Raw genomic sequence first — 24,450 nt, 5'->3', positions numbered from 1 at the left:
GCTTAGCTTATTCAGTTTAGGTTTTGTTATACCATTTCTCTCTCGTAACAAAATTACTACATGACTATGAGAGTTGCATGCATGATGCAAGAATGACATCATTCAGAACCACAAAATGTCTAATTGTATACAAGAGCAACAATTGCCTGCAGCTTGAAGCATGAGAATGAAATAGTATGATTTGGTCTTAAAATAATTTAGAGGGAAGTATTATGGAGAAAAGCGATTTTGGATGGCAGCTTTTGCTTTTCAAAGTTTCTCTTTTTGAACAAGTTTTGGGGAATGACTGTCTGCTGAAGCCTGAAGGTGAGAAGAGTGCGAGCATGTGTGAGATTGTTAGCAGATAGTGCTGTGTGGAATCTAAAAAAGCACTTCCAACATTTCCAGCACAAAAGCAACCAGAATTATGATTAAAAAAATTCCTTGGTAAAAATATATAATATTAACAACATATAATATAATTATTCTGCATGATGTATAAAAAAAAATTTAACAAAAATTCTAGCAAAGATCATCTCATGGTGCTCACCGTGGTAGGTGACCAAATCCGCCGTTAGTTTCATGTCCTGCTCGAGATTCTCACATTCTCAAATTTCTTGAAAAAAGAAGACCATGTTTTTGTAACTTTATTGAATGGCCAAGCACAGGGAATGTTGGATTCCTCATTTATCTCAAGCAAGGCATTTCCCAGCTCCACATACACACTGAACCATTTTGTGTCCTAAATTTGAGAAAAAAATCAATAAATATAATCAGGGATAAAATATAAAAAAAAAAAATTGAAAATAACACCCTGTCTAGGTAAATGATATATATATATATATATATATATGTATGTATGACTCATTACTGGCTAATCAGAAAGAACTTTGGTTCCATTAGTCGGAAAATGTACAAGATTATTCAGCATTTGATCTTTTATTTTCTAGACTACATGATTAAACGTTCTTAATTATTGAAAACAAAATTTCATTGCTTTATTTCTATTTTGTTAGATAACAATTTTCGCTTAATGGATATATCTTTACTATGCATATATTATGCCATGTTACTATTCTACTACCAATTTTTTATCTATCGTTTTCATCATAGAAAGAGAGGAGGATAATTAAATAGTTACACCAAATATTTTATCTTTTACAGTGAACTGAATACTCTTACTCATCACTTGAGTTACAAGCTCCTAACTCGTTTTTTTTTTCTTTTTACGAGGAAACAAACATAGTCACATAATTATAAAAATAGATAAAAAGTAAGTGAAATTAACCGTAACATTCAAGATCTTGCGAACTTACAAAAGATTAGGTCCTTTAAATGACTACTTAAGCTACAAACTTATTGCACGTCTTTTGTTTGGCGGGTACAAAGCATAGTTCACTAGCTTAACAAGTATTAACAAATTGGATTTCCAATTATCTCCTTGCCTTTCAAATTGTTCTTTTCCTTTAGGAATAGAGCCATTTATATATAATTTCCCCCACAGCCTCAGGACTCAATGACAGGCATGCTAGTTTCCTTTTTATACCCCCAAAAGGAGTGGCTTTTTCTTGGGTCCTCCTGAGTCCTGACACAGATTTTCGGTGACCGGTACAACCGCATGGAGGGAGAGAGAGAGGGGGAGAAGAGAGCAACAATAAAAGTGGTTGCAATTTGAAGATCAAACTACTTAAACAAACCAAACCCACTTGAGATTTCGTCATCCCAAAAGCACTCTCGGTCACCATAAGCAGCTTTCAGCCTCCGGGTTCAGTTTCAGCTTCTGGTTTATGCTTGTGACATTTGAATCAATGGGAATTGGGATTGGAATGGGAGTGAGAGGAGCAAAAGCTGCTCTCTGTTTTATGGCATTTCTGTGGTCTTGGATATGTGGGAATGGGTTGCTTTCTCCTAAAGGAGTAAACTTTGAAGGTAAGTTCAAAAATTTTCTGCAAAAAAATGGATTGCTTTCCTCAGAAGCTCTAAACTTTGAAAGTAACTTGCGGAATCGTCATCTGTTTTTTTTTTTTTTTTGTTTCATCTCAGTGCAAGCTTTAATGGGCATGAGGAATTCTCTGGTGGATCCTCATGGAGTTTTGGATAATTGGGATGATGATTCTGTTGATCCATGTAGTTGGACCATGGTCACTTGCTCTCCTGAAAGCCTAGTTATTGGCCTGTGAGTTCTTTTTATTTTTTTTTTACGAAAATTTTAACTTTCTGAGAGCTACAAGATTAATTAGTAGAAAATTATAAGTTTAATGAATGTGATAAGTAATTGAAATTTGAAATGGTGTTTTTGCAGGGGGACTCCAAGCCAAAGTTTATCAGGCACTCTTTCTCCAAGCATAGGCAACTTAACAAATCTTCAGATTGTGTGAGTACCCAAAAAAGGCAGATTTCAATGCTTTTTTGTTCTCATTGAATCGAATGAGTTATGGTGTTTTGTTTTTTGAATTTCTAGTTTTCTACTTCTTTTACAGGTTATTACAGAACAACAATATAACCGGACCGATTCCTCGGGAGATTGAGAGGCTCTCAAAGCTTCGTACACTTGATATTTCCAATAACTTCTTCACTGGGGCAATTCCCTCCTCTTTAGGCCACCTTAGAAGCCTCCAATACTTGTAAGCATTTTGTCATCCATTTACATGAATTGAAGTATATTTTCTGCTTGTTTTTGAGGCTAATGTAGATTATTTCAACCGGGTTTAGGAGGCTCAACAATAACAGTCTCAGTGGAGCATTTCCGGTTTCGTTAGCTAACATGAGCCAGCTTTCCTTTCTGTAAATCTCTCCCTCCTTTTTATCTTACTCTTATGTGTGTGCGTGTGCGTGTGTGAATCTTTCTAAATTGTGTTTCTGAAGTAAAATTTTGGTTATTCTATGATCTTGTGCAAGCCAGAGACTTGTCCTACAATAACCTGAGTGGCCCTGTACCTAGATTTGCTGCTAAAACATTCAAGTAATCTCCATCCCTCTCTCTCTCTCTCTCATACAACATAGAATTGATTACTAAATCCTCTCCGCCCCCGCTCTTTTTTGTTGTTTCAGCATAGTTGGAAATCCCCTGATCTGCGCAACGGGATCTGAAGCTGAGTGCAATGGGACGACACTGATGCCAATGTTGATGAACTTCACTACTACACAAGGTATGGAGTTTGCATCAATTCATTCTGCTGAGATTTCTTGCATAAACTAGTTCCAACTTCCACAAAGTTCACAAATTCAACTGATCGTGTGATGCTTTGATCCTAACTTCAATTTCATTTTGTCTTCTCAAGCTGCTCTTCCCGGGAGATCTAAAAGTCACAAAGTAGCGCTCGCATTTGGTCTAAGCCTCGGATGCCTCTGCCTGATTGTTCTTGGATTTGGAGCAGTTATATGGTGGCGGCAAAGGCGCAACCAACAGGCATTCTTCGATGTTAAAGGTACTTTCTGAATGAAAAAATTTGGGTTCTGAAAACGTAATTAGATAACCAACCGTCTACTTAATGCCGTATATTTTGAAATCTCAGACGGGCATCATGAGGAAATTTCCCTTGGTAACCTGAAAAGATTCCACTTCAGAGAACTTCAGATTGCAACGCACAATTTCAGCAGCAAGAACATACTAGGAAAAGGCGGCTTTGGACATGTGTACAAAGGAACTCTCCAAGATGGCACTTTCGTAGCAGTTAAGCGGCTTAAAGATGGCAGTGCACTTGGTGGAGAGATTCAATTCCAGACTGAAGTTGAAATGATCAGCCTAGCAGTTCACCGCAACCTTCTCAGGCTATACGGCTTTTGCATCACACAAACTGAAAGACTTCTAGTTTATCCATACATGTCCAATGGCAGCGTTGCTTCCCGTCTCAAAGGTAAAAATATCAAAATCTCAAACTGTAATTGTCCATTTAGAATTCCTATCTAGTGTGTCTGAATTTGAATCAATCTTTTAACAGGGAAACCGGTCTTGGATTGGGGCACTAGGAAGCGGATTGCCTTAGGAGCCGGAAGAGGATTGTTATACCTTCACGAGCAATGTGATCCGAAAATAATCCATAGGGATGTGAAGGCTGCAAATATACTTCTTGATGACTACTGTGAAGCTGTTGTGGGAGATTTCGGGTTGGCAAAGCTTCTGGATCACCAAGACTCACATGTCACCACAGCTGTTAGGGGTACTGTGGGTCATATAGCCCCTGAGTACCTCTCCACCGGCCAGTCCTCTGAGAAAACTGATGTTTTCGGATTTGGAATCCTTCTACTTGAACTAATTACAGGCCAGAGAGCACTGGAATTTGGCAAGGCAGCTAACCAGAAAGGAGCTATACTTGATTGGGTGAGTACACAACTCCCATCTAGTTCTTACTATTCCATAACGCCCATTTGGTGGCTGGGACTGGAAATTATTTGATTCCATGCGAGTACTATAGAGTTGTACTGCTCTACATCGGACTTGGAAGACGCAATATGTTGGACTGTTGTCCAATTTAATAAGTCCAGTCCCGGGATTTTGTTTGATTTATCTGATGTTTATTTGATCACAGGTTAAAAAGATTCATCAGGAAAAGACGCTTGAGATGCTTGTGGACAAGGATCTGACAACCAACTACGACAGGATTGAGCTTGAGGAAATGGTTCAAGTGGCACTCTTGTGCACACAGTATCTTCCCGGCCACAGACCGAAAATGTCAGAAGTGGTAAGGATGCTTGAAGGTGATGGACTTGTGGAAAGATGGGAAGCCTCTCAGAAAGTAGAATCAACAAAGTCCAAAGCCCCCGAGTTCTCATCCTCAGACCGATACTCCGATCTCACTGACGACTCTTCGCTACTGGTACAAGCAATGGAACTCTCTGGTCCACGGTGATTTCCGACTAGAAATTTTTCTGCTTCAAAAGAAAGCATTTCATAGCAAGAAGTTACAGCTGAAGCTATTAGGTTACGTTAAGATTAAACGTTTATGTTGTATATTAGCAGTTTGCCAGAGTTCCGAAAATTTTGATTGTACAGATTCTTCTTCAATAAATTGACATTCTTAGCTTCATAGGTCTTCGAAATCTTGATGCCTGAAGTTGCAAAAACAATGTAATCTGACCAGGTTCGGGAGACCGTTTCAGCCGGTACCCGCTCTTTGATTGTTCTCATTCTTTTTCGGTATGAAGAAAATCTTGTGCAAGAAATTTATTATTCAATAAACAAAAGCTTAAAGAGGTTGTTATATGCCCCTCGTACCGTTGAGGTTTTCTAAAAAAAAAAAAAAAAAAAAGTTCAAGCTTCAAATTCTAACCCTGATCTACATCTGTACAAAAAGCTACAAAAAAAAAAAAAACACAGAAATGCCTCGAGGAGATGAGATTTATACGCATAAGTTGAAAAATTCGACATCTTTTGAAGCTGGCACAGATTGCTCCAGCACTTCTGTTGGAAAAATTCTGCCTCCATAATGTACAATGGTCATTCTTTTCAGCACGGGCGAATGAGCGAGTAAAAGCTGGATGAGTATTGTCTCAGTTTGAACATTTTGTACCGCTCTTATATTCGCTACTTTAAGTTGTTCGAAGTAGTGGTTTGACAACTTAGTGATGAGGAAGTCAGCAGCAGGTCTGTAATACACAGTTGTACTAGCAACCTGTAAGTCCAAAAACGGAAACAAAGCGAAAACCAAAGTCATCTTGTAATTCAAAGTCCTAGAGCAGATGAAAAATGCTTGAACTAAAATGCTAGTTGTTCAGAGGAACTAAACTTACTGAAAGGTGCAGTTCCTCTAAATTAGGAGCACTTCGAAAAATGCAGACGCAAACCAACACTTCTGTCAAAGAATCCAACTGTACATCCTTGAGTTCGAGAACTGACAGATGTGGAAGCAGAGCAGGAAGTTTGTCCGGTACACCATTATTGCCCAGAAACTAGAAAGTAAAAACAAATGCAAGCAGCAATCATATCAGAAATTTTTTTGTTAAGCCAACCAAATACCAATAGAGGCCAATACGAAACTGCTAAAAAAAAAAGAGAAAAATTACCACCAGGATGGCACTGGATAGGCTCAGTTTCTTGATAGCATGTAGACAGCCTATAACCCTGATTAGCTTCCCTCCTTCGGACCCAAAAAGTCGCGGTACGACCCTCGCCCTCAAGCCAATGTCAACACAAGCAAGAGATGGACTGTTTTCAAGATAAATATCGTCAAAGTTGGAATCTACTTTAAGATACTTGAGATTTGTGTTACCAATTCTAAGAACAATTTGATGATCAATGTTCAACAGTGTCAATCTTTCAAGAACCGGAGAATTTATAACCAACCATTCTAGCGTGCCACCAGTTACACAAACTTCATTGAGATGGAGGTTCGCGAGGCTCTTGAATCCGATGGCTTCAGAAGATGGCTTGATTCTACAACCGAAAAGCTCCAAGCGATTTAAAAGTGGACACGAGAATAGACAAAAGGGCAAGTTAAAACGTTTTATAGTGTCAAACTCCTGTAGGATGAACTCCTTGAGACCTTTGTCAGCTAAAAAATGAATCCACTGGTCTAAATCAGAATGGTCAGGCCGGCAATAAGCAGCAAGCTTAAACTTTTCTATAGGACCGGTGTGATGCAATTGAACTTGACGAAGAATTTCCATGATCGATTCCCATCTTGCGACTTTGTCTGATATCCGGCTTGGTATGCATTTGTCATCAATAACAAACTGTGAAATGCCAGTCCATTTACGCCTCCACCTGCTGGATAAGATACTAGTCCTCACAACTTCTTTCAAAGGCAAGCGAACAAGGATCCCGTCCAATACATCCCAAGGCAGACTGCTAATTCTATCTTCTTTCGTAACACTTGCCATCTCACTAATCTCATCACCAGAAGACTGATCAATTCTTTTCGTATTCCTCTTCAATACTTTCACAAGCAGCTCTCTCAGACCATAAGTGCAGTTGGAAGTTGGCATTTATCCGAATCCAATCTGTGACATCATTTCATGAAAATCCCGAAAATTGAAACTATCCGTTATGCAATTAAAACTGAAGATTCTCACCAAGGTATTGTGATCTGCAGCCATGATGAATAAGCAATGTAAAGTGTATAAACACAACTGCACACAATATAGTGCTTGAAAACATCCCAAGCAAAAAAGGAAGTGTGTCCAATGACACCACAAAGCAGACAGCTTTTTACTGAAAAACAATCAAATACATTTTGTAAAATGTACATAAACCTAGCTCATATAGAAACAATAAATTTGTAAAATTTCCAGAGTTAATGCAATTATAGGCAAAACCCAGATACCGAAATTTTGAAAATTTAAAAGAAAATTAAGGAAATTTTGAAAATTAAACATATCGTCCTAAAAATATTTGAGCGACAAAAAGATAGAAACTTTAAGGGTCTCATTTCTCAAACATATCGTCCTAAAAATGGGAAGAAAAACAAAATCCATTTCTTTGTCATCAATTCTGACCAGATAAAAAAGATAGAAACTTTAAGGGACGATTTTCAGTATGTCATCGATATTTGAGCAATTCATTGTTATGTCGTTGATCACTTCAGCAATTGAAACTTGATTTCTGATAATTTTAGCCAAATTACCAAACTTTAACTTACCAACTAAGCAAACGAAGATGATCATATCCAAAAGCATACCAAGGAAAAACCCAACAGTAAAAAAATTCTCAAACTTCCATATCAATCTTGGTATTCAATACAAAAAACCCAACACACAGGTATTTCTTGTTTGTTCAAACAAACATACAAACAAATATACATAGAGAAAGGAGGAAGAAGATTACCGGAGAAACAGAGTGATCGGCTGTGGCGGCCAAAAAGTTAGAGACTTTGAGAGCAGTTTGGGTTACGAAATGATCGACTCTTATGTAAATTCGAACTCCTACGAAACTGACGATTCTGATCGCTGCACTGCACTGGCATCGATTCTTTTCTCCTAAAGAAGCCGTTTTACCCCACGCTGTCCAATAGTTGACTTTGCAGTCCATTTTTACTGTAACAACTGAATCGTAGGTCACTAAGAAATCCTTTACGCCCTAAATTTTTTTTTAGGAAAGTAACTGAAAATGAGTTAGAAAATTTGAGTTTTAACAATAAGATAATAAAAGTAAATAATAGTACTATGATTGATTTTTTAGTGTAAAAATATGATTTTTCGTTAAAGTAAACATGATCATAAGTTTTTTGTTAAGTTTTTTTTATTTATTTTATTTTTTAGCTTTTTTACTTTGTTTATTCTTGTCTCTTAATTTTTCTTTTGATTTATTTGATGTGAGAGCGAAAAATAGATGGAAATATACAGGCAAAGAGACATAAATTTGATCAGTTTACAAACAAAAACAAGAAAATTTTGCAAAAAATGAAAGTTATCAAGGAGGGGAGACAAATATGTAGGCTGAGATGTCAAAAATTTATATGCAGAGAAGGAAGAGTGTCCAAAGATGGAGTTGCATGTCAAACAAAGAAAGACGAGAGCAGTTCTAAATTGGCTACTTGTTGGCAACCTCATTTTCTTCTAAAAAAAGGGACTCAAGTATAACACACAAAGATGTTCATCAAGACTCAATATTGTTTTTCTTGTCTTGTTTTTTTAGCGGGATAGGAGTTCATTAGACTCAACCCTTAAAGTGTCTTGCATTCTATGTTTCAACAAATTATAGTTGACACGTAACATAACGCATAACAATTGAGATTATACAACTATCAGTGTCAATTTCACATCATATATGCAATTAGTTAGGAAAATATACACCACTGGAACCTTTGACAAATCTTCAATGAACGCTAGGCTCTTTTCTCTTAAGGGACACTCAATATTCGATTGAGATTTTGAGGGATTTTAATAGGTTTTGATGGAGTTCAATTGATCTCTAGAGATCCTATGCAAAATTTTGAGTGAATTCTCTCAAATTCTCACGAGGAGATATGAATTTTGAGAATACTTAAAATACACTATGAAATTTCTCTAATCCCCTCAAATTCCTTGACATTTCAAAAAATTTAAAAATCAATTTCTAATTGAATACATTTGGAATGTTATAAACTCCTTTAAAATTCTTATTGAATACACCTAGACTTTTAGAGAATCACTTAAAATCCTTATTAAATACTCCTGAATTTATAAAAAGAATTAAAATCCCTCAAAATTTCAATTGAATACACCTCATTATGTACTGAAACATGCTTCATTTTTTGTTTACTGCTTCTTTTTATAACCCAGGAAAACTAATAAAAATGGCTTGAAAACTTTGAGTTTTAACGATAAGGACAAAATAAGTGGTAAAGTGAATAATAGTAAAATTAACTTTTTAGTGTAAAAATATGATTTTTCATTAAAAGAAATAATACTGGAAGCTTTTCATTAAAATCCCTTTTTAACTCATGGAAACAAAACTTACCTAATATGCCAGAAATGAAGTTTTTCTTACTGAAATAAGAAACTATATGTTATTTATCAAGGCCCATGGTCAGTACTGAAGGTCAAATGATGATTATCTAGACATTTTTCTGATTTTTCAAAGGCCCTTGGCCCTAACCTTACAAAAAGGGCCGCTGGGCTTCACGATATCCATTCTAATTTAAGGACCATTAATTAAGTCGATTGGAAACAAGCACATGTGAGTTAAGAGTGTGTCCAACTTGTTGCGTGTGAGTTCGGAGTTCTGCTCACACAAAGTATAATAGTTTAGATTGTCGCCTTGTAAAAACAAGAATAGATACAAAAATAACAAGTTTGCAGTTTTAGCTGGTTTAGAAATTTATCTTGATCTTGTGTTGGGTTCTGCATTTTCCCAAGTGTAATGCTAAGTCGATCAAATTTTAAATCAAATTTTGTAAACAAAATGATGTAGTTGTTAATGATTAGATTATTATTTAAATATTACTTAACGTGTTTATTTCCTATTGGTGACACATCATTTAGTTTACAAATTTGATTTAAAATTTTGATCTACCAAGCATTACCCTGTTATATATTAAGAAAAGTTTGGAAACAAAAGTATTGATTTTGAGCTTTGATAACATGTCGATGATCAAGACAAGAAGGTGTAGATGAGCAATTTGAATGCAGACGCTACTGAAACAATACTCATGGAATGGTTAGAAAAAAGAACCGGCCGGGCAAATCAATATACATGTCCAGCTGAAAGTGATAGAAACATATATATACATACAACTTGTGGTAGCGGTGCATCCTAACCTAGTCTCTCAAGTGGCAGTATCCTATTGACTGCAGGAAAATTCCCTGGTCTGAATCAGCATCTGCGCTGTTATAGATGTATGGTACTGAAGTTCTCAATTGGTTCCACGTCACCACTGAATTCTAGCGGAGGAGCGAGAGTGCTGCTGATGAAGTTATACAACTCAGCATCCAACTCAGTATTACACGTTTTCGATCCAGAACTGCCGACTCTCTCTCTCCCTCTCGATACTTAATATCTCCACGACTCAATGATTAATTGTAGTATCACAAATCAATAACGCACTTATAGTAAGTTGTAGATAAATCGTTCCAAAGACTCTCATCTCTTCAGACACTTCTTGATTACTTGTCAAGTAATACACAGACTGTAAACCCACACTCTGTATATTTGTGCCTGTAGCAAGTCCCATGCATGCTCTCAATTTAGCAACATATTTGATATGCTGGACTGTGTTTCCTTTTTTGGCAAAGTGGAGTACTTTAATCATATGTGGTTTCAAGTGTTTAATATATTTCACCAATACAAAGTGATCAAGCACTACCTTTTCATTAGTTATGAACTAGGGCCTTTTAGATTTTAGGGCTTTAATAAATTTAATTTAATTTCTTATTTTAAGAACTTACCTTATATTTAAGTAATTATAACACATTTCTTTTTTATAAATTACTTACCATCTGAAATTTATTCAAAATTCAAATTCTTATATTTAAAAAAAAGGCAACAACAAAATAAAAAGAATTTATATTTAAAAAAAGTCATAGGTACAAAAGTATTGGTATGTAAGTTTAGGAACGAATGTAAACATAAGTTTTGGTACAAATATATACATAAGTATTAGTATGAATGTATCGGTACATAAGTTTCGGAACATTCGCGTAAATGAAAAGTAAATGGTAATATATAACCTACACGCAAAAAAACACAAAAATATTACAACCTAATTTACAATTAAATATGCCAAAGACTATAGTTTTTTTTTTTTTTTTTTTTTTGAAGCCAAAGACTATAGTTAGTTTTTCATCTTAGACAATGTTTTATTCAAAAAGTAATCTTTTTCATGAATTAGAATATAATTTTCTGTTATAATATCATGTAGTCACTTAGTATTAAGGTGAAGTTAGGGGTAAGGTGTAAGTCCCTCCTCTTTTCATATATTTTATTTTTCTTGTTTCAGGAGGGGATAATGTTTATGTTCCCACTATGTAGGTGTAACTTTTTTCTATATTATTAAATTGCCCACATACCGTTGAGGTTATAAAAAAAAAGTTGAAATTAGGGTTTAATCAATCAACATTTATGTTTGACCTAAGTTCAAATTATCCCATTCAGTTGATAAAAAAACATATATCCAAATGATAATATTCAAGTTCATGAACTTAAAACATTAGTGGGTTTTATATCAAAGAAAATCCTTCTTTTTAACATAACTTAGGAATTAATTAATCCTATAAAGTAGTCAATGTTAAAAGGAGAAATCATGCAATTTGAAGCTTGTCAAATGCCAAATCGTAATGGAAAACTTACCATATTCATTCCTTGTGGCCGGCAAATTGTAGTGAACTTTTTCTTTCGCAATGTGACAACTACACAAAATTTGCTTTAAAGTTTGTTTTAGGGCTTTGGTATAGCTTTTTCGGGGATTCATCTCTACCCCGTGATTGATCTTGGTATGTGATCTGTGATATGGTTGTATATGGCAGGCTTGACAACTACAGACCAACCAAGCAAATTCGCATTATATAGATGCATGTCTACATCATTCTTACTTTACCAACCATATATCAAACTACTATTAATTCCTCAAACCGTTGAGGTTTTTTTTTTTTTTTTTTCCTTAAGTAACATTATGCTTCTCATATGACTTTACTCATGTAACACATCAATATTTAAATTATAAAAACTACATTGATATGTTATTTATTTATGACACATTAATACTATACGAGAGTATTTGTTATCGATATGGATGATATGTTATTTATTTATGACACATTAATACTATACGAGAGTATTTGTTATCGATATGGACCATATCGATCAGAGAGACTTAAATAAATTAGAGACGTCAGTACAGATAGTATTTCAAACTTATTTTGCGTCGAACATATTTCAGACACTACCATCTTAACATCCATATTTTACGTAAGTGGTTCTCTGTATCAACAAAAATGTTTTCGTGTTCACAGCATATCCAAATGATCACAATGTAGTTGAACTGTTTGCTACAAGAATACAAGTTTTTCCTTTTATCCATTTTGCCTCGTTGTGGTCTAATGAATCCCAACCGTATGTGGTGTCATTTCTTTGTTACATTATCCAAGCAAGCAGAAAAACACGGGTTTTTCCTTCGTCTTGGTAGTCAGATTGAACTACTGTTCGATCCGACAGCGGATAAACCAACCGAGCCATCTCCACCACATCTTCTATTGCATGGCCACATGTACTCCCCGAATCTTAGATGCTCAGGGTGGGCCAGCGCCAAAGCTCTAGACTCTAGTGGCAAGCCATGGGCCCTACAAGAACCTCTGACTCGACAGGGGGACCCACACCCCACAAAGCATAGCCAACCACAAGATAACGTAACAACTTTTCTAGGCGAATCCGTAACTTTACGAGGATTTCAGAGATCTGTAAATCTTATTTGTCATCGTATATGGTAGGTTTAAAAATTATTTTAAATAATTTTATTTAAAAATAAATATAAACAGTACTTAATAAAAACATGTACGATTAGTGAACACGATTCACGGATTATTAAGATCCTCATCCAAATAATCCAGAGAGGATCTGGGTCTTTCTAGGCCACAAATATTTTCCACGTGTCGCTTCCTGGATTCCTTCCCGCCCCACTTGCTCTTTGGCGCTCTGCCTACAGTTAGACCCCCCCAAACTAACTTCTTCCTCCACACTCACAAGTCACAGCTCAATTATTACTCAAAATTTTAGTCTGAGAAATCACGAGAGAAATGTTGAAGGAAGATCAAAGCAATGGCACTGCTACCGCCAATAACTGGGCTCGTGTTTGTGATACGTGCCGGGCAGCAGCATGCACGGTGTACTGTCGTGCAGACTCCGCGTACCTCTGCTCGGGCTGCGACGCCACCATTCATGCTGCCAATCGCTTGGCGTCGCGCCATGAGCGCGTGTGGGTATGTGAGGCCTGCGAGCGTGCTCCGGCCGCTCTCCTGTGCAAAGCGGATGCAGCGTCGCTCTGCACTGCCTGCGACGCGGACATCCATTCCGCCAATCCTCTAGCGAGGCGTCACCAGCGCGTCCCCATCCTGCCCATCTCCGGTTGCTTGTACAGCTCTCAGGCAACCGAACAAGGTGGGATGGGAGTGGTTGTGTCTGCTGGGGCGGAGACAGAAGATGGGTTCCTGAGCCAGGAAGGAGATGATACCATTGATGAGGAAGATGAGGATGAGGCAGCATCTTGGTTGTTGCTCAACCCGGTGAAAAACAGCAGCAACAACAACAACAACACAAACGCTCAGAATAATGGGTTTTTCTTTGGAGTGGAAGTTGATGAGTATTTGGATCTTGTGGAGTACAACTCATGTGCTGATCAGAATAATCAGTTCACTGACCATCATCAGCAGCATGACCAGCAGGAGCAACAACAATATGGGGTCCAATACAAGAACTATGGAGGAGATAGTGTTGTGCCAGTTCATCAGCATGGAGAAGTAGGGAAAGCTCACCAGATGCAGCAGCTGCAGAAGCAAAGTTTTCATCAGTTGGGTTTGGAGTATGAGTCCTCAAAAGCTGCATACAGTTACAATGGTTCGCTAAGTCACAGTGTAAGCTTCTTACCTTTACTCTTCTGTCTAATCATGGTTACTGTTAATTAACTAACTACTCCATTTAATGTTAATAATTTGGTAAATTTTGGTTATCAGAAGTCAAAATCCTGGTAATTTGAAATACAGGTTTTAATTAACATATCTGGTGGTTTATCTTGCAAACCCTAATTGGGCTCCTCCTAATCATCTAATCAAGTCTAATTTATGTGCTCGACTCCACTATCACACTTTTTTCTGTTTAATGTAACACGTGCTTGATAGATTGCCATATGTAATTCTATCGACATAAACTTTTCTTTCTACAATTATTAAATTTCAGATAAATACAATTCACAATGTGTAACTTGCCATGTAACATTGAGTGTCATGAGTTTTAACGGTTAGATTTGATTTCCACAAGTATTATATCTTCTATTTTCAATATCAACCATTCATTTTTCATATCAGGCAAATGTAAAATAAACAGTCAGTGCTACTTACCAGAAGAACTGTACATTTTGTGAGCACTTTTGCAAGCTCTTTTGTCCCTCTTTTGTCCATTTTTTCTTTGCTTTTGTTCTTCAAAGGGCGGAATCGAACAGCAAGAATGTTTTCAGTCCCTTTTTTTGCTTTCCCCCTTTTCACTCCAAGTCAGAAAATGGTATCAGGGTCCAAAAATGCTGCACTATGTTGTCATGTTTTGCTTAGAAATTTGCCTTTTCAAGTTTATCCATAGATATAAATGTTACTTAAGAGGATTTATGCTCTCATTTTGTTGTGATAAACTCAATTAGCTCATTGCACATGATGTCATTGTGGATCTAAATATAACGAATGATCCCCCCATAAAAAAAGTTTGGCTATAAAGAGGTACGTTTCACTATAATTATTTTCCATATCTTCATTCTGAAAGTCACTTGAACTAGCAGTTAAGTATGCTGCTGTTTTCCTTTGGTCATGTAATAGGTTTCTGTTTCATCCATGGATGTTGGAGTTGTACCGGATTCAACAATGAGCGATATCTCAATTTCGCACCCGAGAACTCCCAAAGGAACTATTGACCTTTTCAGTGGTCCTACCATTCAAATGCCAACCCAACTAAGTCCAATGGACAGGGAGGCCAGGGTCCTACGGTACAGAGAGAAGAAAAAGTCGAGGAAGTTTGAGAAAACAATCCGGTATGCCTCAAGGAAGGCCTACGCCGAGACCAGACCCCGAATCAAGGGCCGGTTTGCAAAGCGAACTGAAATGGAAGTTGAAGTCGACCAGATGTTTGTCCACATCGCTGATGGCGGAAAATGGATATGGCATTGTTCCATCATTCTAATTACGACATCAGAAGATGAAAGATGACCCTCTCTCTTAACACTTGTTCTGGTTTTTAGTCTTATTAATTATTAAAAATCTGCTACTGATATATAGTGTATCTTTTTCCAGTTTAATTGATCTAAATTATTGAGATGTGTGATTGGTAATTCTGTATATTGTCCTCAATCTCCTTGCAAATTCTGTGTTGCAACTGCATTTACATATTTTTAACTTGAAATTTAACGTTCTTAGAAATTACAACTTCAGTTCGGAAGTAACTATACATGAATTTAAAACTCTGCGGTAGTTTCTTGTTTTCTTCAAGCACAACTAGCTTTCTTTGCTTTTGTTTTGGAGCTTGATTCTTTTAAAGTCTTGCTCATTCCACACGGGATATCCATTTCAGTAGTGCCAACCTACTTGACTCACTTCTTTACACTCAAGAACTTTGCTAGAGGAATATTTGTACTGCACCCAACTTATACTGCAAAAATGCCCACCACCCCGTACCTCAATTAGACTACTCTATTGATATTTTTGAAGTTATATTAACAGCTATTAGAGGCTCAAGGATATGTGGAAGTGAAATTGAAGACAAAGAGACACATTGGCTCAATGATAAGTGAAAGTGAAACCAATTAATTAAAGTTCAGCAGCTGAAAGTGGATTGATACATATGGAGCTATTGAAGATAAAGCTGGATGCGTGTTGGTTGCTCCGAATTTTGTCCAATCAAACTCACAAAATACCACAATCTTTGATGTAATGGGTTGAGCATCTACAGTCTCTGATTTCTCTTCACTCCTTTAGGCAGATTCTAACTTCATCATCACCTCCACACACTCATAGCAACTAAAACGAATTTCGAGATGCATGCATTGTGCACCTTTTTAGAAAATGCATCAGTAACATGTTACATTGTGTTAGAAATAATAAAACTGACGTATTAGCGATTGCACATGGACAATACGTAAAGTCCTTTACATAGTTTGACTATGCTAAAAGCCTAAAACACTCCAAGTTTATATTTACTCGTGAGTTTTTTATTTAAGTTGGATATTTGATCGCGACGAGAAAAGTCATAAGGTTGAAAAAAAGGCATAAAGTGCACAGCAAATTGCATGTTGGGCGAGAAAAGTTCAGTGCACTTTTCATTTTGCACTTTGCAGCAGAAAAAGACATGCACTAAAGGAAAGAAATTTAGGGAACGAATGAATATGCAAAATACCACGTTGCCTACTTTTATTATGAAAGCTAGATAGTGTTGGATGATTGATTTGGATAGCCCTGAAGGTTTTGCTCTCTTTTCTCATCAATAAAATGTTAGGATTCACGGTACTAAATATAGAAAAACACAAAGTAAAGAGACATACACTAAGAATTTACGTAGTTTGCAATTTGTGCCTACATCACGGGACATTGATCAATCTTCATTATATCAAAGTAATGGGTATAACAAGAACAATATTACGAAGCTAAAGACAAAGCTTGATAAATACATGAAGTATAACACACTCTCTGTCACTCTAAATCTCACTCACACAATTTGTGGTTGAACACTCTTCTCTCAACCTTAAAGTCGACATCCTTTATGGCTCGTTTATGTAAGCATAATTAAAATAGGAGGAATTGAGGAGAAATCAGAATTGGATTCCTATTGAAACAGTTTACTTAAATGTTATGGAATTAGAGTAAAAATGAAACTTGTTTCCTAATTCACCTGAATCAGAATACAAATGAATATGATTACTAAAATGCCCTTATTCTAAATAACATATTTATATATCAATTAATTGGATAACAAACATTCAAATTAATTGTATCATTACTGATCATTTTTTTGGAACATAATGAAACATTAATTAGTAATTTATCCTAAGAAAATTAATTATTTTTTAAGGGAAAAAATTGTTATTAGCACTCTAAAAATCTTATTTTATACTTCTCACAAGTGTAGTTATTTTTCTAATTATAAAAAATTTGGAGTGCAAAATGAAATTTTTATAATACCAATAGCAATTCTCTTTTTTTAATTCATATGTTTATTAAAGAAACAAGAAATTCAAGAAAAATAATCCAGCAACAAAGGTCCTTTGCCAGGCAGTGGACAATGGTGGCCGGTGAGATTATAATAAATATTTGAGGGCATACTGGGTAAGAAAATAGATTCCGGATTCCATGAGGAAGAATTCCTTATTTTGTGGGTCCAACCTTTCACTTTATTCCCTAAATTTAGTAAACGACGGTTACCTCGTAATCGAAATTGAATTATGCATTTTGACTTTGATTCTGAGTTCGTAAACACACCATTAGAACTCTCACTCTCTTTCTTGGAGTGGTATGCTTGCTTTTGGATACCATTCGCTAGGGATACCATTTGTCTAAATAATATTTTGTAAACCATAGTTGTTGATAATTGAATTATTATTTAAGTATTGATTAATTTGTTTATTTTATATCGATCACACATCACATAATTTGCATATATGAATTAAAAAATTGATCTACCTAATATTACTCGCTAATTAATTTAGGTCGAAATGTTGTTTGTTCTTCCTCCCGAAAAAGAAGTGAAAAAACCAGAGAGGCAATCAGTGTCCCATTTTTGTCAGCAAGAGAAGAAGTGAAAAAACCAGGAAGATGGAATCATGGGTTTAATGGGGAAGGAAATCCCCGATTTGGGGAAGGCCCAATTTTAGATTTCGTGGCATTCACTTGTAATCCAATGTTTTAGTAAAACACACTAGTTAAGTAATGAGATAAAATTACCGAAGAAAATATGATAAGTATACATCTGACAAAAATGTTTTGAGAAAACTTGATTTTGCGTTATCTCAAGTTTTCTCAAAATATTTCATTATGACAAGTTTCTCATAATATTTTGTATTAATCTACCTCTATAATTTTTTATTTTATTTTATCTTTATTACAGATTAATTGTACATTATCCCCCTATATTACATGTTTTTAAACAATTTATTTCAAGTTAATTGTTTATCTATCTATATCATAGGTTGTGGTTCATTTATTTATTTATTTATTTTGAAAATTGGGAATAACATTATTAGGGCAAAGATGCCACAATAGTACATGAAGTCTACATCGAGGCAAGCAACAACTAACCAACAACAAACCATGCAACGAAGGGGGTAAGGAGTGAAGATGCTAGAACCGAGTTCGAGCATCGCTCCCTCCTCTACTATAAAAGTCTAAGGTGGACAAGGTAATCCATCATTATTTAAAAAAAAAAAAAAAAAAAAAACCAATGAAGATGGAGTTTTATTGACCAATATGACATTGCACATCTCCGTATTACTATTACTGCATGACGCCAACCTGTCCGCTGCTAAATTGGCTGATCTTGGCACCCAAGACCAGCGATAACCTGGAAAGACTCTCATAACCTTAGAACAATCGCCAATGTAGGAAAGACTTCCCATCTGCCATTGTCCAACGAACTTGATGAGGTAGAAATCGACTCCCTAGAATCGGATTCCACGAACACCCACTGATGGCCCAAAGCAATAGCCAGCTCACATCCCCGCAAAATAGCCATGGCCTCCGCCGATACAACATTAAGAGCCTGGATTGCATACCAAGCCATAGCCACAAACTGACCCTCCACATCATGTATCATAACCCCAACATAACCATTCCTTGTCGACTTCTGCCAACTAGCATCTACATTCACTTTCAGATAGGGAGAAAAACGGGGAGACGAATGTGCCACATGAACAACCGTGCGTGATACATTCATCAATGGAGGAGGAACCGAGTAGCTTCAATGAAAATAGCAGAATAATTTGAGATAGAAAGGAGAACCTGGGTAGGATTGGGTGCTTGTTGGTTGAACAGAAAGTTGCACCTCTCTTTCCAAATATACCAACAAGTAAATGCCACATGAGAAAGCACAAACCCTTGATCCTCCTTAGACCCAAACTGCCGCGACGCAATGGAATGAAGCCAAGCCGCTCAAGAAGTAATCTCATGTTTGTCCACCTTATAATTGAGCACCCCACCATACCAGATAGTCTCCACCCATAGGCATTATAATAGGAGGTCCTCAATAAACTCCTCATGGCAGTTGCATATTGGACACATCGGGGAAGCGGAACATTTCCTTTTGAATAAATTCTCCATCGTTGCCAGAGCGCCATGTAATGTACGCCACATAAAGTTATGAAGCTTTGGTGGGGTTTTTAATTTCCAAACAACCTTACAAACATGGTCCATAGAAGAATTGGATGAGGATGGATGTTGGCCCCTCGGGGAGCAATGTCGTGACTGTGCCCAATGGTAGCCGGACTTAACCGAATACATACTAGTCTTGGTAGATGGCCAGACAAGTTGATCATTCCGCCTAGGATCTCCAATATGCATCTCCAAAATAGCATCCATATCCTCCACTAATAAGAATGATCGAAAAGCATTTATATCCCACTCACGTGAAGAAGGATTTAGAAAGGAAGCCACCAGACTGTCTTTAGTAACGAACACCACCCCACTAGGCGAAGAATGACCCAACGGCAGGGAGGGAAGCCATTTATCCACCCAAAATCGAACATTACGCCTATCCATAATTTGCTAATGGGACCTCTTCATCAACAAATCTCTACCCACCAACAAACTGGTTTAAGCCCAAGAGGCCCTACTCCCTCGATGAGTCTCAAAGAAAGAGCAATGCGGAAAGTATCGGGCTTTCAGGACTGAAGCCCATAAGGAATTTGGCTAGTAAAGCATCATTAACATCACTAAAATTCCGAAAGCCCATACCTCCATCATTCTTCGATAGACCCAAAATGTATTTGGATACCCAATGGAGTTTCCTCTCTCCACCACCTTGCCCCCACCAAAACCCGGAAATTAAAGAGTCCAGTTCATTGCAAACTACGTATAACACATATTAATTGTACACGATTTTCCTTTATAACTAATTAATTATATTGTCTACCTACATCACAAGTTCACACAATGTTTTTGTTTAATTTTGGTTAAGCTTATCATATTTATTGAATACAAATTTTTAAAATGTTATTTTATTAGAAAGTAAGTAGCTTAAGGCATGTAATATTCAAATTCTAAAATTCAAATAATTTAAACATACTTTTACTTTTATTATAGGGGCAAAACGGACATAATAAAAATCAAATTGAATTAGAGTCATTCCGAAAACAACTTAAGCTTTTTGGACCCGGATCAAAATGCCGATTTCTCTCCTTCTTCTCATCCTTCTTTCTTCCTTTCCAGATTTAGCTTTCCATCCGAACTAATTAATGAAATTAAGTCTACTTGGATATTAATTCTTCTAACTTAATTAATAACCAATTTAATTATGGAAATTTTGACAAAAAACTTCATGTACTATTCACTTTAACGAAAAATCACATTTTTACACTAAAAAGTCAATTTGGATATTATTCACTTTATTATTTATTTTATCCTTATTGTTAAAACTTAAAGTTTTTTAAACCATTTTCATTAGTTTTCCTTTTAATTATAACCTAGATTGGAAATTACGTGCTTCATGTAAACCTTCCAAATAAAACTATATATAATGTCGTAATTCTATAACCTAACACACGGTGACACAATAAAATATGCCCAAGGGTATAGGTGGAATGATAAGTTTGGTTTTTTCAAAACATTAATTATTAAATTTGATGTGCTAGTGGAGTTCACATGTTAAAATCTGAATGGAGAAGATAAGTAGAGAAATGCAAGTGGAAAAGGCAGCTAACATTCATTTTCCAGTTCTGCCGTCCACAACAACTAGCTCCGTCAAGATCATTTTCCTTAGCTTTTGTGTCAAGTGTAGGAAACAAATATTGGATTCAAATAATTTTCAACGAGTAATACTAGAGAAACCATCAATTTAAATCATATTTTATAAATCATACGTAGTTGTTGATGATTGATTTATTATTTAAATGTTAATTAACATGTTTATTTTTATTAGTGACACATATAATGATTTGTAAATTACTAGAAAAATTAAGCTATCTAACATTATGATTCGCAAATTACTAAAAAAATTAGGCTATCAAACATTACTCATTCCCGAAATATATATAGAGAGAAAGAGTTGCAATGCGAAAAACAAATAACTTCTAGACCAATCCATGACCAGGTGGCCAAGCAAAGTCAATAAAAAGAAAAGAAAAAAAAATCACTACTATTCATGTACAACAATGGTCACATTTGTAAATTTGTTCTTGTTAAAAAAGGGCATATTTGTAAATTTATAGCTTAGATCATAAAGTTTCCTCTCTTCTCATCAGCTCAATATGTGGAACTGTATATAAAGCTTATGTAAGCTTATAAAAACAAAACAAGTTCATTCATGTGGACATTTGCATTGAAAAAACCATAGAACCAGCAATGAGGCCTTCAGCTGGAAACCCCACCACTGCAGCTACTGGCCACGACGCCATATTCAGAAACAGGAATTCTCCGACTCCATACCTCTTCGGAGGCCTAGCACCCATGTTGGGGTTCGTCGCTGTAGCGTTGCTGATTCTTGCTTGCTCCTTTCACAGAGCCTCCACCAGTTCAAGAAGCAGAAGTAGTGATCAAGATCAGAAACCAACTAGACCAGTGGACACAGAGGCTGGAGATTATGAACCCAAAATTCTTGTCATAATGGCTGGAGAGAAAACACCAACATACTTGGCAAACCCCATCTCATGCCCTACTAGTCTCTCTCATGCACCGATATGATCATCAAAACAAAGTCGAGTTTTGGTTTGGTTTTTGTAGTTTAATTCTATTTTCAGTCTACTTTGTGCGGATTTATGTGGGTTCAGTCCCCACTATCTCCCTTCCCCCTAACAACTAACAATTTAACTCACTAACGCTATCGTTTGTAAATTAAAAAGAGAGCATTATATTTGTTATACAATCCATTTTCTACCCTTTTTTCTGTTTTATTGCGAGTGCTATATATTGTTATGTTTTCTCCTTCTATGTTTAGAATAAATCTGAAAATGCGATTCAATTTATTAGACTTAAATTTTAGGACAATTTGCATGGCACCAAGATTTGAAATTAAACTTTTAATTTGATCTGCTGGTTTTCTTCATTTTCTTTTTCTTGGTTTGGCAAATTTGTTGAGTGTGGTATAGTGATGATCTGATGATATTGTGATATCTTAAAGGCAGGCAAACTAAAACTTTGGCATATCTTGGGAAGCAATTAAACTTGAAAGTTCAGCCTTCCATTACAGGTGGTGGCTAACCAACTCAAATTACCTCCAAATTATACCGTTTTAGCAACTATTCCAAAATTCAGGTTTGGTCAATATGAGAAGAAATTGCACATTAATTAATGTTTACTCTTCTTAAGCATATACGTTGGCCAATTATATGTGCTCCTCTTGTAAGAACGGATAACACTGTAATACTATAATTTTGATATGTGTAGATTACTAAAGAAGAATATCAAAATTTGCAGATTATCATGTGATGCTAAAACACAATAACATGATATAATCAATGAAATAAAATGTTCTTACCATTTAGATTTTAATTTAGAGGAGTTTGGAATATTTTTTCTTGATTAATGTCCCGTTAAGTTAAGCAATAAAAAAAATGTTTGGTAAAAATAAAATATTCTACTTATTTTAAAAGAAAATGGTCTCTAGACAACAACTTTAAAAGCAGCATGTAGTTTGCTTTTAAAAGCTGCTTTGTTAAAAACTAACAAGCAGAGTTGAGCCTTTAATTAAATTTTCAATTCTTGTAATACCCTTATTAGTTTTTGAAAATGACATTGTTTACCCTTCTATATTCATTTTATCTCTTGGAGAACAAAGCAACTGTCACTACCTACCACTACAAACACTAACGTTACACCACATTGTTACAACCACCACCATTGTTACAATCACCACCACTACCACCACCATCGTTGATGCCATCACAACCTTCACCACTGCCATTGCCACTACTATCGTTGCCACAACCACCGCTGTCATTGGCACCACCATCACCACCACCACTATCACCACCATAACCACAGTCGCCACCACTGCCACCACAATCGCCACTACTGTTGGTGTCATCGATGCCGCCATCTCACCACCATTGTTACCTCTGCATCTCAATCACCACATCCTTTAGTGGCACCACTGGCATACCCCTACCTTTGTCGATTCCATCACTACGGTCGTCGCTGCCACCATCACCACCATCACCACCACTATCCTCGCCAAGTTGTCATCGCCACCACCCTCACTACCATGTCCATTTTTGTTATTATATACAATTAATCACTCTTACATTAAAATTTATTGAACGCTTTCACACTGCTTTTCATACTCACAACATTTTTACAAAAACGGTTTATCAAATGCTTAGTTACTTTATTTTACAACTGATTATTCTTAATACACAGCTAAAACAATTTTTTTTTTTAAAGCGCAACAATCCCAAACTAATCCTAGTGTAACTTTTTTTTCCATATCAATAAACTCTCTCGTAGGGTCGTGGTTAAAGAATAAGCTTGATACAAACGCAAAAGCCAAAGAGTGACTGATTGATTAGATTAACAGAGACGTGGCTTCTCGAATATGGACAAGGATTGTCTGCCCTCCCACTTCCGGTGCCCTCCTGTTTTGTGTAGTCACGGTTAAGCCACGTCAACATTATATATATATATATATATTATGGAGATAATAAGATAAAAATAAATAGTAATATAAAATGTTGATGTAGCTTAACCATGATCACACAAACAGGAGGGCACGGGAGGGTACCAGAAGTGGGAGGGCAGACAATCCTTGTCCCTCAGATATATGGCAAATTAGTCAAAGAGGAATAGAATTTCCTTTTTCTACGTCATCAACTCCAGAGGGGAACATAGGAAAGGAGGCAGATTATCTGCCCTTCTCATTCCCTCCTATTTTGTACGGGTCACGATTAAGTCACGTCAACATTATATATTGATTTTTTTTATAGAGATAATAAGACAAAAAACAATAGGAATATAAAATGTTGATGTAGCTTAACCGTAACCGCACAAATAGGAGAGGATGGGAAGGACATCCAAACAGGACGGCAGACAATCTACCTCCCATAAGAAATGATGAGTTCCACTGGGTTTTTTATATTTGTAAATTTTATGAAGTTTCTTGTGAAAGTTGATAGAAATTTGACCAAATCTAGCAGATCTCGCTTTCTCTCAACCAGGGATAGCATTAAAGAA

General features: G+C 36.2%; 4 protein-coding genes across 7 annotated transcripts; 3 read left to right on the top strand and 1 right to left on the bottom strand.

Annotated features, from left to right (window-relative positions):
- The first annotated feature begins 1,484 nt into the window (after positions 1–1,484).
- Positions 1,485–5,006, top strand: LOC103962704 (protein NSP-INTERACTING KINASE 1). The gene is made up of 11 exons (XM_009375457.3): positions 1,485–1,908; positions 2,023–2,155; positions 2,282–2,353; positions 2,460–2,603; positions 2,692–2,763; positions 2,882–2,941; positions 3,031–3,128; positions 3,261–3,407; positions 3,495–3,836; positions 3,921–4,300; positions 4,509–5,006. The coding sequence occupies exons 1-11, from the start codon at positions 1,767–1,769 to the stop codon at positions 4,827–4,829; spliced, it is 1,911 nt and encodes a 636-aa protein (XP_009373732.2). The 5' UTR covers positions 1,485–1,766; the 3' UTR covers positions 4,830–5,006.
- Positions 5,007–5,119: 113 nt separating this feature from the next.
- Positions 5,120–7,915, bottom strand: LOC103962705 (F-box/FBD/LRR-repeat protein At1g13570). 4 transcript variants are annotated; one of them, XM_048579052.1, is made up of 5 exons: positions 7,742–7,915; positions 6,263–7,004; positions 5,983–6,124; positions 5,710–5,868; positions 5,120–5,591 (listed from the first exon to the last, which is right to left on the bottom strand). In XM_048579052.1, exons 2-5 carry the CDS (start codon positions 6,901–6,903, stop codon positions 5,319–5,321), a joined length of 1,215 nt encoding a protein of 404 aa, XP_048435009.1. In that variant the 5' UTR covers positions 6,904–7,004; positions 7,742–7,915; the 3' UTR covers positions 5,120–5,318. The 4 variants fall into 4 exon arrangements, with proteins under 4 accessions (XP_048435009.1, XP_048435008.1, XP_009373734.2 ...); XM_048579051.1 differs by having other exon boundaries at positions 5,983–6,918; positions 6,991–7,004; XM_009375459.3 differs by having other exon boundaries at positions 5,983–6,918.
- A 5,135-nt stretch (positions 7,916–13,050) lies between these two features.
- Positions 13,051–15,402, top strand: LOC103962706 (zinc finger protein CONSTANS-LIKE 2). Its single transcript, XM_009375460.3, is given in 3 exon segments — positions 13,051–13,959; positions 14,908–15,216; positions 15,218–15,402. Coding segments are annotated over 3 exon segments (1,194 nt in total). The 5' UTR covers positions 13,051–13,125; the 3' UTR covers positions 15,269–15,402.
- A 5,657-nt stretch (positions 15,403–21,059) lies between these two features.
- On the top strand, positions 21,060–22,016 carry LOC103962709 (protein GLUTAMINE DUMPER 1-like). The gene has a single exon (XM_009375462.3). The coding sequence runs from the start codon at positions 21,628–21,630 to the stop codon at positions 21,964–21,966; it is 339 nt and encodes a 112-aa protein (XP_009373737.1). The 5' UTR covers positions 21,060–21,627; the 3' UTR covers positions 21,967–22,016.
- Positions 22,017–24,450: the final 2,434 nt, after the last annotated feature.

The sequence above is a fragment of a genome, unplaced genomic scaffold (genome assembly GCF_019419815.1).
Source record: "Pyrus x bretschneideri cultivar Hongxiangsu unplaced genomic scaffold, Pyrus_bretschneideri_v1 Contig13, whole genome shotgun sequence".
Taxonomy (NCBI): Eukaryota; Viridiplantae; Streptophyta; class Magnoliopsida; order Rosales; family Rosaceae; genus Pyrus; species Pyrus x bretschneideri.
Note: the sequence above shows the minus strand (reverse complement) of the source record. Positions and strands in the feature narration are given on the sequence as shown.

Excerpts from the sequence above, each read along its gene's own strand:
- LOC103962705 (XM_048579051.1), bottom strand. The coding sequence starts at position 6,903 with ATGCCAACTTCCAACTGCACTTATGGTCTGAGAGAGCTGCTTGTGAAA. Across the intron at positions 5,869-5,982 it reads TATCCAGTGCCATCCTGGTG|TTTCTGGGCAATAATGGTGT; the intron begins GTAATTTTTCTC and ends TTTACTTTCTAG. Across the intron at positions 5,592-5,709 it reads TAGAGGAACTGCACCTTTCA|GTTGCTAGTACAACTGTGTA; the intron begins GTAAGTTTAGTT and ends TTGGACTTACAG.
- LOC103962704 (XM_009375457.3), top strand. The coding sequence starts at position 1,767 with ATGCTTGTGACATTTGAATCAATGGGAATTGGGATTGGAATGGGAGTG. Across the intron at positions 2,156-2,281 it reads GAAAGCCTAGTTATTGGCCT|GGGGACTCCAAGCCAAAGTT; the intron begins GTGAGTTCTTTT and ends GTGTTTTTGCAG. Across the intron at positions 3,837-3,920 it reads CGTTGCTTCCCGTCTCAAAG|GGAAACCGGTCTTGGATTGG; the intron begins GTAAAAATATCA and ends ATCTTTTAACAG.
- LOC103962709 (XM_009375462.3), top strand. The coding sequence starts at position 21,628 with ATGAGGCCTTCAGCTGGAAACCCCACCACTGCAGCTACTGGCCACGAC.